The 20160-nt window shown below is 45.0% G+C and overlaps 1 protein-coding gene across 10 annotated transcripts in view; it reads right to left on the bottom strand.

Moving 5' to 3' along the window:
* Positions 1-8743: 8743 nt before the first annotated feature.
* The window catches only part of LOC145354308 (ankyrin-3-like), a 736920-nt gene continuing 725503 nt past the window's right edge, over positions 8744-20160 (bottom strand). For all 10 annotated transcript variants that reach the window (XM_080205431.1, XM_080205432.1, XM_080205433.1 and 7 more), the window contains 4 exons: positions 15138-15221; positions 14854-14985; positions 13141-13241; positions 8744-10218 (listed from right to left, as the gene is read on the bottom strand). In XM_080205431.1, coding sequence (XP_080061557.1) covers positions 13170-13241; positions 14854-14985; positions 15138-15221 — 288 coding nt within the window. In that variant the 3' untranslated portion in view covers positions 8744-10218; positions 13141-13169. The remainder of the gene's footprint in view (positions 10219-13140; positions 13242-14853; positions 14986-15137; positions 15222-20160) is intronic.

Raw genomic sequence — 20160 nt, 5'->3', positions numbered from 1 at the left:
CCCCTAGTCGCCACACTCTGGCACCTGCTCGGCTACACTGAGGGAGCATTTAGCAATTAGCCAGCACGTCTTTTGGACAGTGCATAACCAATCTACACATCTTTGGAGTGTGGGAGGAAACCAGGGGAAACCCACATAGACACAGGGAGAACGTACAAACTCCACAGTCACCCAAGGCTGAAATTGAACCAAATGATTTGAAATCCATGCGGTGGAACTGAGTCAGTGAGTGAGGTAAATGATTACATCACTCTTTTTGGAAAGGGTCCAGGGAAGAATTACGTAATGTTTGCCCAGGAACAAGGGAGCAACTATTCTTCAAGCTCTTTGACAACCTTTCTTTGTGTGTGTGTGGCAGAAATGAGGAGGCCTCCTTTTCTTCTCCAATGGAGTAAAATTGTAAAGTTTATGGAGGTGGATCTTTGTTTATTCTGTTTGTTTCCCAATCCTTAATTTAGTGGAAACTAAAGGGGTTACACATGTCTGTGAAATAAACCACACAGAAATACTTGCGAGGGGGCATGTACTTCTGAACTGGAAAGTCTACTTTGACGTGTCAGTGGTTTATTGGAGAAGAAATTTGTTAAGAACACTTTAGCCAGACCCACTCTTAAAGAATCTCCTGAGGAATTCCAAGACTGAGGCCCTGGTAGTGTGGGTGTGGGTCTGGATATTGCATCAGCCCCAATACTGGGTTTGGATGGTATTGCAAGAGGTTCATTCGGGGACTTAAAAACATGGCACAGGAATTAAATGGACACTCTTCATACATCTGAAGTGCGATAGAAGCTTTGAGACTGACTGTTGGCAAACGTATTGAATAACCTTGGAGGAAAGCCAGAATTGTTGGCAATAAATGCTGAAGCCCTTAATAAATAGCCCACGTAAGCAGGTGAATGCTTTAACTGAATTAAAATCAAAATACTGCGGATGCTGAAAATCTGAAATCAAACAGACAATACTGCAAACACTCAGCGGGTTGGCAGCATCTGTGGAGAGTAGAGCAGAGGTTAGTGTTTTGAGTGCACCATGGTTCTTCTTCAGAACACAAAACTTGAATATTTGAACCATTTGTATGACATTTCTCAGTCCGCTGCTTCAGTGTTAACTCTTTTCGAAATAAGATGATGAACTTGGGTTAACAACTTCAATAAACAAGAGAGCATTGATACATGAATGGGTGACAGGTTTGTCTGTTATTACTAATAGCAGTTGTGTCTAGACTTTAATGGCTTTACCAATAGCAAACTGTTGCTTAGAAACAGTGCTGTGTCCATCTCTGTTGGGTGAGGGGGGATGGTTGAGAGGGTAGAGGGAGGGGTGTGTGGCACAGAGGAAGGGTACTATCCGTGTCTCTGAATGGTATTGCCTCAGGTCTTGCTTCTCATTTCCGTCAGACAAGTGCCGTGTGATGTGTCATTCATTACTTTTTGTAAATAGCAGTTTGTCTAATTGCAGACTTATGATTACAAATTCCATTAAACTTGTGAAATAGTCCCGGTTCCCCAGTTAGGTAAATAACTACACCATTTATTTACGTGTAACTGTAATAGCCACATGGCTGCCAGCCAGCACCCGAGTAGGTTCTTGAACAGAAATGTGAGCTCGCTAGGTGATCCCCACCTTGCTCCCCGATTAATTCCTTGTCTGACGGAAATGAGAAGCAAGACCCGAGACAACACCATTCAGAGACATGCTTCCCCTGTGCCTCACACCCCTCCCTCTACCCTCTCAACCATCCCCCCTAACCCAGCGATGGACACAGCACTGTTTCTAAGCAAGTTTGCTATTGGTAAAGCCATTAAAGTCTAGACACAACTGTTATTAGTAATAACAGACAAACCTGTTACCCAATCATAAATCAATGCTCTCTTGTTCATTGAAATTGTTAACCCATGTTCATCACTTTGTTTTAAAAAGAGTTAACACTGGAACAGTGGACTGAGAAACGTCATTCAAATGGTTCAAATATTCAAGTTTTGCGTTCTGAAGAAGTCATAGTGCATTCAAAACACTAACCTCTGCTCTACTCTCCACAGATGCTGCCAGACCTGCTGAGTGTTTGCAGTGCTGCCCGTTTTATTTCAGATTTTCAGCATCTGTAGTATTTACATGTGACCTTTACTCAGTGGATCTATTCTTAAACGGCCAATCTGTAAGTGTCAATACTCAATCTGTACAGTCCAAAATAATTAAACATTCAGCACGTGAATTTAATCAATTAAGTCTTTCAGAGGGTTTCTGAACCTTTGTCTCTGTCTGGGGCGCTTCGAAAGATTGCTGTCAGGTGAAACCACAATGATAGCTACCTCTTCAGGCATGGGCAGTTCAGTTCTATCGGTTTCCATGGAGACGCGGTTGTGCCCACCCCAGGATGATCAGCTGCTTCAGTGCTTGGATAGTCCACAACATTCCCAAGTGGCAATATAGCTCCTGATGGCAGTACAGGCTCCTGGGGCAATTCCTGCTTTGCCATTCAATGAGATCATCTCTGATCTGACAATGATAATCCTCAGTGCCACCCTCCCATCTTAACCCATAACCCTTCAATCCTTGACTGACTAAAGATCTATCTCAATTTTGAACATATTATGATCCTCTGTATTAAAGGATTCCACAGATTCACTATCCTCTGAGAGAAGAAATTCCTCATCTCTTCCTTAAATGAATAACTCCTTATTTTGAGATTACGTCTCTGGTCCTAGACTCTCCCACAAGGGGAAACGACCTCTCAGCATCTACCCTGTCAAACCCCCTGAGAATCCCATATGTCTCCATAAGGTCACGTCTCATTCTTCTAAACTCCAATGAGTCCAGACCTAACTTAGTCAACCTCTCTGCATTAGAAAATGCCTCCATGTCCAGAGCGAACTGAGTGAACCTTCTCTGGACTGCCTATAACGTAGTATATCTTTCCTTAGGTAAGGGGACCAAAACTGTTCACAGTATGGTCTAGACTTCCCCATTTTGCAACATTCATGTACCCACAATAGGTCAAACATTCAAATCTGACAGTATGGTATGATCTAAGTTAATTAATTTCATGGGAGCATTGCTGGTCATGCCAGCATTTATTACCTACCCCTAATTGCCCTTGAACTGAGTGGCTTGCTAGCCCATTTCAGAGGGCAGTAAAGAGTCAACCCTATTGCTGAGGGTCTGGACTCGCATGTAAGCCAGACCAGGTAAGGACGGCAAATTTCCTTAGTGAACTAGACGGGTTTTTGCAACAATTGACAATGGTTACTGAGGCTAGCTTTTAATTCCGGATTTATTAACTGAATTTAAATTCCACCAGCTACCTTGGTTGGATTTGAATCCTGTCTCCCAGGACATTAACTGAGCCTCTGGATTATTTCTCCAATGACATTGCCACTACACCACCTACTGATAAAATTTGTTCAAAGGAAAGCTGGAGAGGAATAACTCAGAACCATTCTTGTACATTCTGTCTAACCTTTTGCTGCAGAGTATGGTACACATGGTGGGATTATCAAGACAATCAATTTTGGGGACTGATAGAGGGATGGATCATGATTGATAAACTCTATTTCATATTACTCTGACTATTGAAGTGCAAAATAGGCTTAAGCGATCTTGGTAATAATTAGTGTGCAGCACTTTTAGTGATTGGGATGACACATTGGTGCGGTGGTTACTTGCCTCTGGCAGGCGGTAAGAGTGGGAGGGATGCCTGGTCAGCCATGCAGTAGGGTCTTTTAAGATACGGCCTCTGGCTTCAGGCAAGTGATGCGTTCCAGGGAAAACAAGCTATTGAGAGCAGATGTAAGCACGTGCTATGTCTGTCTTGTCTCTAGATGCAGGAAGTATTCTGAGTTTCTGCTTGTTAGAATTCCTATCTTTATAATGATCTGAGGCCCCTCTGTCTTCCCAAAGAGGTTAGAACACAACATACTGCACCATTGGAAGAGGAGCAGAGATTCGTCCTGTTTGTCAATGTGTCAACATTTAGCATCACTTGTTTTACTTTCAGTTTGATCTGTTCCATTTACTGTGTAACTATTTGCATCTGAGAAAGAATAACACAAAGAAAGGGAAATACTGTTCCACTTACTGACGTAGGGAGAATACTTAGGGAAAAAAGATGGATTACAACACAGAACAAAGACTAGTCAGATTTGTGCTGGGAAACTGAAGTGCCTTTTCCTCTGTGCCACTCACTGATATTCCTCACTCACTCAGCATTCTCAAGAACAGTGGCTCCTCTAATCATTCTGGTCTGTGGGATCTTTCGGCGCAGCAGTTTGCCATCACTTGTAATACAAACCCCACTGCATTTCACAGAATTGTAACAGCGTACGAGGCCATTCAGCCCATCAGGTCTGTGTCACCCAGGGCCACTTTCCCATAGCCCTGCACATGCTTCCTTTTCAGATAACAATCCGATTCTCTCTCGAATCTCCCTCCACTGTGCTCACGGTCAGAACATCCCAGATCCTAACCTCACAGTCTTTCCTCATGTTGACATTGCTTCTTTTGTCAATCTCTTTAAACCTGTGTCCTCTTGTTCTTGATCCTGCCATTCGGAGCACCGATTTCAAGGGAATATATTAATTGCATCAGTGAAAGAAGTCAAGACTTTCTTTCAATACAAGACACAGTGTGGATTGGATTAAGTTCATCAAGGTTTTGAACAGTAAGGCCGTACTTTATAAGGTGGAAAGACTAACCAGCACTGAAAGTACATAGGAAAAGACTGGCTATTCCAATAAGTCCGTGTATGACATGTGAAATATGAAGCATTTCATTAAACATCTCCCCTGCACACAGTCATACCATCTCCTGAGAGAAATATCCAGCACCTGTAAGGGGGAAATAAATACTCTCATTCTGTCACAGATAAATTATTTGGGATCTTAAAAGCATATGGAGAAGTACAGTAGAACCTCTGTTGGTATCGATGGAGGAAATGTGAAACTCAGTGATGTTGGGATTAATAAGAGACTTGCCAAGGTTCATCATTACATGCATGGGAAAATAGGCCAAACTGTGGCACTAAAGATTGGAATAAACCCTATAGAGATGGTCACATCCCAATGTTTGCAATTAACTAAAAAAAATTAGTCAGAGACATTGAATGAGAAGAAACGAGGATTTAAAGACTGAATAATTCTTCCTTTAAGTAGATGTAGGTGGACTAAGCGGACCAAGTGATGGACGGACCAAGTGATCAGTGTCTACAAATTGGAAGCTTAATGTGGGCACAATTGTATCATAAAATCTTGCAGAGTCGAAGGTAATGATTCCTGGCAAAGAGGCCAATACATCTGACAGTTAGTGCAAATCAAAGCTTGAAAAGGTAAAACAGCAGAGATATGTGTAGCTGTATTAAGGGCTGTACCTGGTGTTGGTTGGATTTTATACATGGCAAGGCCAAGCTCTAGAACATGTTCCCCAGTTCTTAAAGTGAGCCAGTCTAAGTGACCACAGCATTTGATGTCTTAAATCTCAAGGTTTCTGAGCTTAAACGAAACACAATTGATAAATTTGTGTCCAACAACAACTTGCATTTACATAGCATCTTCAATGTAGCAAAATATTCAACAAACTGCTTCACAGTGAACCACGGAACAAAATATTCATCAGATGACCAAAACCTTGACTCCAGAAGTGGCTTTTAAGAAACATCTCAGAGGAGGAAAGCAACTTAATTAGAGAGATGGAGGGAATTCCAGGGCTTAGGGCACAGGCAGGTGAAGGCACAGCCACAATGGAGGAATAATAAGAATCCATGAAGCTCAATAATTGGCAAAGCACAGAGATCTGAGGGGCTGTAAGGCCGGAGAAGATTACAGAAATAAAGAGGGTGAGGCCATGGAGCAAAAAGCTTAAAATCAAACTGTTACTTAATCGGGTGCTAATGTAGGCCAGTGAACACGGGGGTGATGACCGAACAAGAGTTCTCATTGCACATAAATATTTACATCTTTTACCATCTGTCCTGATTTCTGGCATTTATTTTCAGAATTTGTCAAAGGGTTGGCGGGGGGGGGATGTTTATATACAGTAAACCTCCCTGGTAAAAATGTCCTCAAATAGTTAGCCCACCTCTGAAGACTATGTTACCATGACAGATTTGAAAGAGACAAACTGATATTTCTCAATAGAGACCATGAAGAAAATCAGGTCAGAAAATATTTGAATTGCGCTTTGTTGTCTGGGAAATAGTTTTGCTCCGACTGTGTAGGGTAGATCTCCGCAATGGGTGTGGGCTGCATTTCATAAGATGATCTCCTGTACGTGAAAGCTATAAAGATAGGCATGCAAGAGCTATCCCAAAAGATGGTTAATAATTGCAAATAAATGTCAAATATTTTAGTGCCAGAGTGAACCCAGGTAAATTCTGTATCACTGTCAGGACTTTTTTATGGTACAGAGCACTGCAAAACTTTTCACTGCGTTTACCCCAGTCCAACGCCGGCACATCCACATCATGACAGAGCACTGCAACAGTGACACAGACAAGATGTTCTTGTGATGTCAACACTAGAACATTAGACTCCTAAGTGGGAAAGATTAAAGTTTATTTATTAGCGTCGCAAGTAGGCTTACGTTAACACTACAATGAAGTTACTGTGTAAATCCCCGAGTTGCCACACGCCAGCGCCTGTTTGGACGCACTGAGGGAGAATTTAGCATGGCCAATGCACTTAATCAGCACATCCTTCGAACTGTGGGAGGAAGCTGGAGCATCCAGAGGAAACTTACGTGGACATGGGGAGAATGTGCAGACTTCGCACAGACAGTGACACAGTCGAACCCGGGACCCTAGCGCTGTGAGGCAACAGGGCTAACCACCATGCACCCAACTGAAGATCGCAATTTGAAAGCCTAGAGGGGTTTCCTTACCTTGGCTGCGTGGTCTGTGGTGCCCTGGTAAAACGCAGATATTGGGAGTCAGTGGTGTAGTGGTATTGTCACTGGGCTAGTAATCCAGAGACCCAAGGTGAGGACCTGGGTTCAAATCCCACTAGAGTAGTTGGTGAAATTTGAATTCAATAAAAATCTGGAATTAAAAATCATTGAAAAATTCATGATCACGAAACCATTGCCGATTGTTGTAAGAACCCACCTGATTCACAAAATCTGCTGTCCTGGTCTGGTCTATATGTGCCTCCAGATCCACTGAAATGTAGGGAAAAAGCAGATAACTACAGGCTGGTGACTCTAACTGGATGGCAGGGAAATTATTGGAAAAAAATTCTGAGGGACAGAATTAATCTCCACTTGGGGAGGCGAGGATAATCAGCCTGACTTTGTCAAGGGGAGATCATGTTTTACAAATTTGATTGCATTTTTTGAGGAGGTGACTAAGTGTGTAGATGAGGGCAGTGCAAGTTGATGTAGTCTACATGGACTTCAGTATGGCTTTTGACAAGGTTCCACATGGGAAGCTGAAGAAGAATTTAAGAGCCCATGGGGTCCAGGGCAATTTGCCAAACTGGATCCAAAATTGGCTTAGTGGCAGGAGGCAGAGGGTGATGGTCGAAGATTGTTTTTGAGACTGGAAGCCTGTGTCCAGTGGTGCTCCACAGGGATCAGTGGTGGATCCCTTGTAGTTTGTAGTGTACATTACTGATCTGCGTGTTAATGTGTGAGGTATGATAAGTAAGTTCACAGATGACAGAAAAATTAGTGGTGTGGTAAATAGCGAGAAGCAAAGCCTGAGATTACAGGATGATACAGACAAGCTGGTCAGATTGGCGCAAAACAGTGGCAAATGGAATTTAACCCTGCACAGTGTGAGAGGATGCATTTTGGAGGAATGACAAGGCAAGGGAATGCACAATAAGCGACAGGAGGCTAGAAAGTACAGAGGAAGCTTGGGCTGCATGTCCAATGATCCCTGAAGACAACAGGACAGGTAGATAAGATGGTTAAGAAGGCATATGAGATACTTACTTGCCTTTTTTGACTAAGGCATTGAATAAGAGGAGCTGTCACAGCTGGAGTAGTGTGCACAGTTGTGGTCACCACACTGGAGGAAGGGTGTGATTGCAGTAGAGAGTGGGTGCAGAGACGATTCACCAGGATGTTGCCTGGACTGGAATGTTTTAGCTATGGAGAGAGGCTGGAAAGATTGGGGTTGTTTTCCTTAGAGCAGAGAAGGCTGAGGGGGGACCTGATTGAGGTGTACAAAATCACGAGGGGCATTGACAGGGTGGACAGGAAGGGACCTTTCCCCTGAGTAAAGGGATCAATAACCAGAGAGACATAGATTTAAGTCACAGACAGGAGATTCAGAAGGGACTTGAGGAAAACCTTTTAACCCAGAGGGTGGTGGGAATCTGGAACTCTCTGCCTGAAAGTGTGGAAGAGGCGGGAACTCTCACAACATTTAAGAAGCATTCAGATGAGCACTTGAAACGCCATGGTGTACAAGGCTACAAGTGCTGGAAAACGGGATTAGAAGAAGATCGGTGCTTGATGCCGTGGACACGATGGGCCGAAGAGCCTCTTCCTACGCCGTGAAATGCTACGACTCTTAAATGCCCCTCTGAAATGGTCGGGCATTCGCTTCAAGGGCAAGTAGGGATGGGCAGTAAATGCCAGAGAGCAACACCCGCGTCCGCTGAATGAAGTACAAGTTATATTTTAGGAGTTGGTCGCTTGTAGTTAGGTCACCAGCCGAGGCCGTGTTGACGGGACTGAGTGAGAAAGGGTCAGGTCCAGCTCCTCCGCTACCAAGAGTCAGGCTTGCCAAAGAAAAAGCACAAAATGCTAGTGATTTAACACAATTTATTTTTGCTTGAATAATCAACTGGATCATTCAGTGGAGTTTTGTTGTTTTCATACATAGTTATAAGAGCTATCTTCAGTGACTGCTTAATGTTTTCATATGAATATAATCAACAAAGGAGAATAGTTCACCAAACTCAAATGTAGAACGCCCTTTTTAACCACAGCAGGCCTCAACAACCTATTATTACACTGCTAAAAAAGATTACAGATGATCGGCTTATGAAAAGACTTCTACATCTTATTGCCAATACACATGATACAGTAATAATTTTACACCATGTTGCCAGTCTATAAGCATGTACATCCCCATTGTCTCAACTCAAGTTTCTCAATACGGTGCCTGCAAGAGAATTCGTTTCAACTATTGAATTGCAAGTGTAAACCCTTCTAGAAAGCAAGAACTTGAAACACTTCCCCCTTGCATAATGTATGGCATCTTTTAAGATCGTTTTAGTTAATTAAAACAAAAGCAAGGAAATAAAAAGAGAGAACGGAAGAGAAATGTGCGATAAATCCCGTGTTAAATCTCGACACCGTGTCTGCAAACTCAGGGGTGGAGGGGGAGAAAAGAAAAAGGAGGTTTAATTAAAACGAGGGACACATGCATCGCAATGTTTTGATTTTTTTTAAGAATACTTTTTTTTCCTCACTAGAATTACACATTTTCTTCCCAATGTTTTTGAAAATCATTTTAAACTGTGCAGTGTAGTCTGAAAGAAAGCTGTCTTAGTTAAAATGAAGCCAGTGGTTTTTTTTTTGCATATACAAAGATTATACCTTTTCTATTAATTGTACAAGAAATTGTGGAGTAACACCCAAAACACTTTGAAGTTCGGTGGAATCATTTCAAAGCATGAATCGGACACTCAAACAGTTGAAGTGCTGTTAGTGTGTTTGTGTTGCTTTCAAAAACGCCACCTAATCAGAATTTTAATTTTTTTTTTACAGAGTTCTTTATGTACAGCAAAACCATTTATGATTTTTTTTTGTTGTTTTTTTTTCTTTTTTTTAAATAAGCAAGTAGATTTTTTTTTAATACCCTGAAACCATGGGTTCAAGAAAATTATAAGGCTAGATGCTGTGTAATCAGTGATTCGTACACTCCTCGCTGTATCCTCAACATGTTACGATCTGCTGTGAACATCCCCAGTCACAGGAAAGGTATCAAAGGCGCGAAATAAAAAAACTCCTCAGCTTCGGCTCGGAAAGTCGCCCCCGCACCGTCGGCGTTCCGGGACGCCTGGGTGCACGCCAATCGCACTCTCTTTCAAATCAACGAATGAAAGTGATTTCCCATGCGGTTTTAAAGTTGCTCATGCTAAATTAAAATATCCTCTTGTATCTAAACCATGCTTTAATGTGTGAAAGCAGCAGGCACACACTTTTGTCTGCAGTCGCCTCCTCTTCTGCTCCAGCCATTTCCTTCTGGACACTGGCAGTAGTAAAAATGTGTTTCTGTAAAAGAGAGAGACAAACTTTCATTTATATCACACACATCCCAAAGCCGTTCATACTCAATCCCGTGTATCTGAAGTGCGGATTCTGTTTTAATGTCAGAAATGTGCAGCATATGTACAGCGTGATCCCAAAAACAGCAAAGCAGCCTGTTTGAATGATGTGGACCGCAGGATAGTTATTGGATCGGGGAGATCTGCTCCGCACTTCCTTAATGGAGTTCAACCGAGAGGGCAGAAGGTGTGTCTCTCTCTGTCAGCACAGCACTCCCTCAATGTGGCGTTGGAGAGTCAGCCTGGATTGGCTCCCCAAATCTCTGGAATGAACCCCATGACCCTGGGCGGCACGGTAGCACAGTGGTTAGCACTGCTGCTTCACAGCTCCAGGGGCCTGGGCTCGATTCCCGGCTCGGGTCACTGTCTGTGTGGAGTCTGCACATTCTCCTCGTGTCTGCGTGGGTTTCCTCCAGGTGCTCCGGTTTCCTCCCACAGTCCAAAGATGTGCAGGTTAGGTTGATTGGCCATGCTAAAATTGACCGTACACGCGTAGGTCAGAGGATTAGTGGGTAAAATATGTAGGGATATGGGGGTAGGGCCTGGGTGGGATTGTGGTCAGTGTAGACTCGATGGGCCGAATGGCCTCTTTCTGCACTGTATGGTTTCTATGACCCTCTGATTCTGAGGCCAGAGTGTTGCCACTGAGGGCAGCCATTCCTCACATGGGCACCCACTCAATCACCCTTATCATTATAACTTATCTTTAGACTGACAGATTAAAGGAGTCCATCTCCCTGACTTGAACCAAAGGCTATGGGGAATGATGTCCACATTTGCAGAAAGCAATTAAATAAAGGGGCACTCTAAATAATGGAAGCTGAAAGAAAACTGCAAGGAGATAAATAGATAGTCAATATCTTTTCCCAAAGGTAGGGGAGTCTAAAACTAGAGGGCACAGATTTAAGGTGAGAGGGGAGAGATACAGAAGGGTCCAGAGGGGCAATTTTTTTCACACAGAGGGTGGTGAGTGCCTGGAACAAGCTGCCAGAGGTAGTAGTAGAGACGGGTACAATTTTGTCTTTTAAAAAGCATTTAGACAGTTATCTGGGTATGATGGGTATAGAGGGATATCGGCCAAATGTGGGCAATTTGGATTAGCTTAGGGGTTTAAAAAAAAGGGCAGCATGGACAAGTTGGGCCAAAGGGCCTGTTTCCCTGCTGTAAACCGCTATGATTCTAAATGATAATGGTGGTTAAAAGGGTAAACAAGATGAAATTTAGTTTCACTGAACGTGAGCTGGTACAGTTTGAGTACAAGAAAGTAGCAATTAAGCTTTGGGAATGGTGGAATGCAAAGTGAAGGGGGTTGGTGGACGTTTTGGGTAGACAAGACATTATACCATGCCTGAAATGAAAAAGATGACAAAAATTGTAATTAAACACTGGGCCTTGTGCCAGGAGGTATGGAATATATGCGAAGCGGTCAACACTTCAGTAAGATCACACCATAGGAAAGATGTCGTGACAAGGGAGATAACACGTTGCAGGCTCGCTGGGATGCTGTTGAAGAAATGGAAATACAAAGAAAACCTTGGAAAAATTGAGGCTGTTCCCATGAAAACAGTGAAGAATACGGGTGATGGGAAAGAAGTGTTTTACCACTGTCAAAGGCTGGGAAAGCATAGGGAGAAACAGGCCTTCTTCAATGGCTGAGGAATTGAGAATGACGGAGCATGAGATAAAAATACAAGAGGTTTGGGATAAAGAACAGCAGAAATGTTTTTCAACTGAGGCTGTTAAACATCCAGCCAGAGTTAGTGATTGAAGGAAAGGGGAATATGAAGCTTCCGGAACAGGGTAGGCGCGTGGGATTAGGACCGCGTGTGGCCAGAAGCATGATTGGTCCAAACTGCTCGCCTTCCATCGTCATTTCTATTTAACTCTAAGTGATGCAACGTGTAGCTTGTTTGAAAGAAGGAATCTATAGGTTTTCACTCGATGACACAACTTCATTCTCTCTCTCTATATACATATATTGCGCAGGCAACTACAAAATTCTTAGGCTGTAATTTATTAGGCAACACTTCCAACTAAATGGTTGGAATAACATCAATAAAACAACTAGTTAAATTTAAATGTAAAGTTTTTCAGTTTATTTATTATTACCACAAGCAGGCTTGCATTAACGCTGCAATGAAGTTACAGTGAAAATCTCCTAGTCGCCACATTCTGGCACCTGTTTGGATACACTGAGGGAGAATTTAGCACGGCAGGCTGCTGGAATGGGCAGACATGTGGCAGACGCAATTTAATACGGAAATGTGTGAAATGAAACAATTTGGGAGGAAGACTCAGCTGGAACGAGGACTGCAGGAACAGGAAGATTAATCTTTGAAGATGCATTAGGAAACAACGTATGGGACACTGGGCTTTATTGACTGAGGTATCGAGCGCAAAGACAAGAAACTGATGATGAATCTTTCACAATACTCTGGTTCAACCTCATCTGGAGCGATTCTGGGCACTGCACCTTGGGGGAGGATGTGAAGGCTGTGGAGAGGGGGTGCAGGTATGATCGAAGAGAATGCTTCCGGGGATGGTCGACTGCAGATAATGTGGATAGATTGGAGAAGCTGGGCATATTCCCCTCATAGAAAACGGGAGGAGATTTGTTACAAGTGTTCAAAAATTTGCAAGGTGAGGGATTAGCTCGAGTGCTCGATTAGCGAGCTGCTGTGACCTTTCTGCGATACTGTGGAAAGTGGATTTAACGTAATGGGCAAGGTTGTTAGACTCCACCTCCACGTTTGACATCAGTAACAGTGCAAATGCGGTCTTTTTCAAGTGTCGAGCACTTCAATACAAAATCTAAAACAGTAGGTGGCAGTGTCGCACTGCTCCTGGCTCAGGGTTACTGTACCTGTACCTTTATCTTGGCTCTTGGCAGACAGACCATTAGTGAGTCTTCTTATCAACCTGCCTCATCGCTTCCTTTTTCATTCTGATAACTTTATACCCTTCAACCTGCTAAGGCAAAAGAAATAGCAGTCGATCTCGAGTCAGTACCAATAGTCCAAAAGAGTGAGGACAGTCACGCAGCGCTGCACTCTCCAAAGAAACCTCCACCTTAAAGCATTGAAATGTGTTAGTTTGGTGAGTCAATTCTGTTTGAGTTGTTTTATTTTTAAAGGAAAGATCCGTGCTCCACACACAAACAGATCAGACAAGGCAAAGGTCCTGGAAGAAAAGTAGTCTTGGGCCACAGAGTAGGTTCAGCGAGCAGGAAAACAAACAGCAAAGTGCGTTAGCGGAATCAGCACACAAGACTGGAAATCTAAATCATCTACAGCAATCAGCCCGCAACTGCCCAACTTCCAAAAACCGCCCTGAACGGTGCGGGTAAACAAATGGAAGGGACGTCAGCCTGGATCGAGAATAACTCAATTATCAACCATCAGCAAAACCTTTCGGAGAACGCCAGCCGATTTCGGCACCAACTCCCCACTGAGACCTGGGTGAGTCCCAGTTAAATTGCAGTGCTGGGAATCAGTCAGGCGGTCAGTGCAGAGATCGCGCGCACCAAGCGCGACAAGATTTCAGCCGAAGACAGGCGTGATTTTCTCCACTCGATTCGCGGGGCGGAAAGCAGCTACATGGAAAGGCAAAGTGAGCCGGGAGGGTCCCCGTTACGAGGCAGCACTCACCGCATCACTCCAATCGGTTTGAAAGCAATTTCTCACACACAGCAGAATTAACAATGAGCTGCCAGACCCTTGCAGGACCCCGTAATAATAGAAGCAGCCTTACTCAAACCCCCTCCAAACTAGTTTCATTCAAACAGGTACAACTCAACCCACAGTCCACAAGTCCAATGTGTGTCTCAACATTTTCAACCTCCCCCAAGTTAAAAGTGCTCTTTGGTACTGACAGGATATAATTTGATAGAGATGGAGAGACTCTTCCCGCTCAGAAAGGACAGTAGGACTAGGGGGCACAGCCTCAAGATAAAGGGGGGGGCGGTTTAGAACGGAGTTGAGGAGGAACTTCTTCACTCAAAGGGTGGTGAATCTCTGGAATTCTCTACCCGTTGAAGTGGTGGAGGCTGCCTCGCTAAATATTTTTAAGAAGCGGGTTGATGGGTTTTTGATAAGAGAGGGGATTAAGGGTTATGGGGAGAGGGCGGGAAAGTGGAACTGAGCCACGACAGATCAGCCATGATCTTATTGAATGGCGGGGCAGGCTCAAAGGGCTAGATGGCCTACTCCTGCTCCTATTTCTTATGTTCTTATGTTCTTAATTTCTGATCGATAAGGGGATTAAGGGTTATGGGGAGAAAGCGGGAAAGTGGAACTGATCCACTTCAGATCAGCCATGATCTTATTGAATGGCGGGGCAGGCTCGAAGGGCTAGATGGCCTACTCCTGCTCCTATTTCTTATGTTATAACTTGGAGAGAGAGATGAAGATGAGACGTGAACTAATTTTGGGCTTAAAGGTCATTGTTAAACCACACACCCCCCCCAACACCCCCGCCCAACTTTCATCTCCTACAAAACAGATCTCTCTTTGCCCGCCTGATCACAGACAGCTGATTATTAATTCTGCCATTATTTCCCCCCTCGTGTGCGAAAGCAGCAAACCTCCTGTCCCACGGCGCCACATCCAAAGTAGTCAGGGCCCTCCGCGGGGCCTCGCCCTACCCCGAGCAGGTCACCGTCCTCATGCTCCCTGTCTGAAGACAAAACCTGCCGACTCACCACAGTCCGGGTTACCTGCGCGGGGAGGGGGGGGGTTGGGAGAGGCGACAGAAGGGAAAGGAAACCAAAGGTTAAAAGAGAAACCGTGCTGGACGGGTTTGAGCCCCAGAACTTGCACCGAGCTCGGTCGGAATGTTACAGAAGCGGATCAAAGTAGCGAGCATTACTTTTCTGGTGACAACATTCCCGTCCTCGTCCATGAACTGTTCTTGCGTGACCGTCTCTTCAGGAACTTTCTTTGCGTCCTCTCCCTACAGGGTGCACGACGGGAAAATTAAGGCGTGTTTGTGTTAAAACAATCGGCCACAGCACAGCACTGCACCCACGGCGTCCCTGAGTGCTGGAGCACACACACGATCACGCTTAATCAACAACCCCTTTCTTCAATGCAGTCTTTGGGGAACGGATTTGCCCAGAATTGCCCTGGAGTCTCCAGGATTGGGTGGTTTAATCTCCAGCAGTGAGGAATAAGTGGGGAAAAGGAAAGGATGTTAAACATTGTGCTCAGAGAAAAAAAATCTTTCAACCCTTCTTTATTGGTTATAAAAATATGAGCAGATGGGGAGATAAGAACTTTTTTTTTATGTTCGTTCATCAGACACATGGGCGCCGCTGACTAGCCAGCATTTATTACCCATCCCCTAGTTGCCTAACAGCAGTTGAGAGTCAACCACATTGGCTGTGGCCCTGGAGTCACATGTAGGCCAGACCGGGTAAGGGCGGCAGATTTCCGTCCCTAAAAGAACATTCATGAGCGGAAGTGAAGGGTCTCCCATTTGCTCGAATGAAGTGTTGGTCCATTTTCTGATTGGTGTGTGATGGCAGGTGTTGACATGTTGGGGAAGTAGGGCAGGATCGATGCCCAGAGTTGGCACCTCACCCCGTCAACAAGGCCACACCTGATATTCACCGGGCTACTCTGGCTAACTGCCTCCCCCCACCCCACCCCACCCCTCACCGCCGGGTCTCTGGGCCAGCCTGGGTGAGTAATACTTGCAGCAGGGACAGTAACGCTGAGCTGTAACAGAGATAGAACCACACTCTCAAATGGGTAGGCTGACCTGGGTGAAGGGTGACTCGGTGTATTTCCACTGAACGCAGTAAGACATGTTTGTGAATCATGCTGTGAGTACAATAATTCCAATTCTCTTTTATTCCAGTGCTTATTTTTTGAAGTCTTGTCTGGGCGCGCGGCAATTTTGGGACTCCAATTGCTCACCCCTCTCATCAGAGCCAGAGACGCCCCCTCATATCCCCACCCTCTGTTTCCCTTCTGCTCCCGCTCCCTCTCCCCATCTGACTTGGAGAACTCCCACACCTCCATCCCAGTGTTGGGTGTCTCTATTGGCCCCATCCTAGGCCTCCCCGCTCATGAGAGATACGCTGCTCTCCTCTGCTCCACACACACACACACTATCCGCCCATCCTGATTCCCCTGCATCTTGTCAACTAATGGAGATTCTACCTCAGTCCAGGCGTCACGGCACTGTGCTGAGTGCCAGACCAAAGTATACCCGAGTCTAAGTCCATTTCCAAGCCCTTCAGCCACCCTCCTGTGGATAGGAGCTGGCAGGCCTGTGGAAGTTCAGTGCTAAAGAACAACACAGCACGGGAAACAGGCCCTTCGGCCCAACGAGCCTACGTCGCCAATTTAACAATGTGCTTTTCCTCCTCCACCCTTGACCCATGTCTCTGCTTATGGTACCCCCATTGGAAACCAGATTAAGGGGACAATAATTTAGGGTCAATTTATTACACCAATCAGCCTAAGAGCACATCTTTGGTGTGTTGATGTTACATTAATTGTGTTGATAAGGTTAAGGGTAAACTGGTGGAAGGCACTGACTGAGTATCTTGAGCACATGTAAAGCGGGACTTCCCTCTACCCCAGCTACGGAGAACACTGTGTCCACCGGCACGGTGCAGAACCTCCGTGACCGGTGGCTGAGCTCCATTTATTGATTATTGTTATTTAACGTATTGATTATTGCTTTTCTTTTAAAAAAAAGTATAAAGAAGGGTTTCTGAGACACAAGGTGAGTAGGTAGGAGACAGACACGTGAAATGCTGCCTTCTGCAAATACAGGAACTATCAAGAAGATGACTTGTGTCTGGTTTCACACTTCATCAGATCGCTTGGAAGCCAGTTTTGACTTATTAATGGAACAATCCTGCATTCCCCAAGAAATAAGTCACACTTAGAAAGAGGATCTGGGCACACACTTAGAAAATCCAAAGCACAACCAAGGGGTTATTGCTACATCATTGCCGTCACGTCAACAATAACTTTATCACGTCACGCATTAATTAAAATGAACTTGGTGATCCAAAATAGTTATTCATACAAAAACCGGGTTATGACAGATTGTCAACCCTACAGAACAACTTCTTATTGAAGTAGTTTCGTTTCCATGCAGAAGTAATCAGGAAATTTTTTTTAAAAACGGAGCGTTAACAGCAGACACACGGGAGGCAGATTCCACATCAAGCGTCGGTGTAGAGGATTTGTTTAATTTCGCACGTTTCTGCTTTGTTTTGTTAACAAGTTCTATCAAATGGAAGCAGCGCGGCAATAAAGTTCACACACCATCCAGAGCGAAAACCACAACACCAGCCAGAGCATGTTTTGTGTTTGAGGGGCCACACAGCCAATCCCGTTTTAGAATGGGACAGCTACGACTCTCGCTGTCTCCCTTGCATCTTTTTACACACCGCGGTACACTTCCGACGACACGGTCCCGGCACAGACCCCCGGCACGGGGAAGGGCCCCCCCCCGCCCCCTCCGTGGCCCAGGAATTTTACACTGTTTACTTTGGGCTCCACCCCTACACCTGAAACACCACTCCCTCCGGCCAACCCCCCCCCCCCCCCCACACTGCGGGGGTGCTAAGCGTGTGAAATTTAGATTCGTTCCCGTCTCAGCCCTCGCTACTTGTTTCCTCCTGCACATTTTTCCTCAGGAAGAGTTCCGGGCAAGACCAGGAAAGCCTCCGGATTTTTGAGAAGCCCACAAACTCTCCTGGTGAGACCAGTCTGTCGGATAATTGACTCTTGAACAGATTTATTTTTTTTAGAAATTTGTAAAAAATTTTAGAATCCCTACAAGTACAGAAAGAGGCCATTCGGCCCATCAAGTCTGCACCGACCACAATCCCACCTATGTCCTATCCCCATATCCCTCCATATTTGCCCACTAATCCCTCTAACCTATACTCTCAGGACACTAAGGGGCAATTTTAGCACGGCCAATCAACCTAACCCGCATATTATTGGACTGTGGGAGGAAACCGGAGCACCCGGAGGAAACCCACGCAGACACGAGGAGAATGTGCAAACTCCACACAGACAGTGACCCGAGCCGGGAATCGAACCCAGGTCCCTGGAGCTGTGAAGCAGCAGTGTTATATAGCAGTGCTACATTCAGAACCACCTCCAGTATTGGCAGGGATTTGGTTTCGATTATTGCCTCAATCATTGATTTTGCAGCAGGTTTTTGTTTGGGACGGGAAATTAGAACGGAAAACGCTGGAGATACTCAGCAGGTCTGGCAGAATGGGTGGGAAAGACAAGCAGAGTTAATATGTCAGGTTTGTGACCTTTTATCAGAAGTGCTGATGAAGATGACAGTCTTAAAAGGTGAACTCTGTTTCCTGCATCACGCATGCTGATCTGGCCTGCTGAGTATTTCCACTGCTTTCTGTTTCTGAATTCAAATTTCCAGCATCCACAATATTAGCTTTAGTTTTGGTCGGGATGGGATTGGAATTGGTAAACATTGTTTATTTACATCCTCATTCAGCGACAGAATGAGAAGGTGCCGGAACATAAACTGACGACCCAACTTCATTTCACTCACAGAGTAATGACTGTGTGAGGGCCTCTCAGCAATGTCCTGCTTTGCTGCACCTTCAGAGGGGGCTGCGTTTAATTCAGATCAGACAGATTTCAGCGCTGGGCTTCCTGACATACACAATGATCAACTTTGCAAATAAAGTCACACAGTGCCAGACTGACACATTCACACCTACACAAACACGCACCCACACTCATATACAGACACACCCACACTCATATACAGACACACCCACACTCATATACAGACACACCCACACTCAGAGACACACCCACACTCATATACAGACACACCCACACTCAGAGACACACCCACACTCATATACAGACACACCCACACTCATATACAGACACACCCACACTCATATACAGACACACCCACACTCAGAGACACACCCACACTCATATACAGACACACCCACACTCAGAGACACACCCACACTCAGAGACACACCCACACTCATATACAGACACACCCACACTCAGAGACACACCCACACTCATATACAGACACACCCACACTCAGAGACACACACACTCATACACAGACACACCCACACTCATATACAGACACACCCACACTCAGAGACACACCCACACTCATATACAGACACACCCACACTCATATACAGACACACCCACACTCAGAGACACACCCACACTCATATACAGACACACCCACACTCAGAGACACACCCACACTCATATACAGACACACCCACACTCAGAGACACACTCACACTCATACACAGACACACCCACACTCATATACAGACACACCCACACTCAGAGACACACCCACACTCATATACAGACACACCCACACTCATATACAGACACACCCACACTCAGAGACACACCCACACTCATATACAGACACACCCACACTCATATACAGACACACCCACACTCATATACAGACACACCCACACTCATATACAGACACACCCACACTCAGAGACACACCCACACTCATATACAGACACACCCACACTCAGAGACACACCCACACTCATATACAGACACACCCACATTCATATACAGACACACCCACACTCATATACAGACACACCCACACTCAGAGACACACCCACACTCATATACAGACACACCCACACTCAGAGACACACCCACACTCATATACAGACACACCCACACTCAGAGACACACCCACACTCATATACAGACACACCCACACTCATATACAGACACACCCACACTCAGAGACACACCCACACTCATATACAGACACACCCACACTCAGAGACACACCCACACTCATATACAGACACACCCACACTCATATACAGACACACCCACACTCATATACAGACACA

This window comes from Carcharhinus amblyrhynchos, chromosome 17, assembly GCF_965287045.1.
Source record: "Carcharhinus amblyrhynchos chromosome 17, sCarAmb.v2.hapA, whole genome shotgun sequence".
NCBI classification, from domain to species: Eukaryota; Metazoa; Chordata; class Chondrichthyes; order Carcharhiniformes; family Carcharhinidae; genus Carcharhinus; species Carcharhinus amblyrhynchos.
Note: the sequence above shows the minus strand (reverse complement) of the source record. Positions and strands in the feature narration are given on the sequence as shown.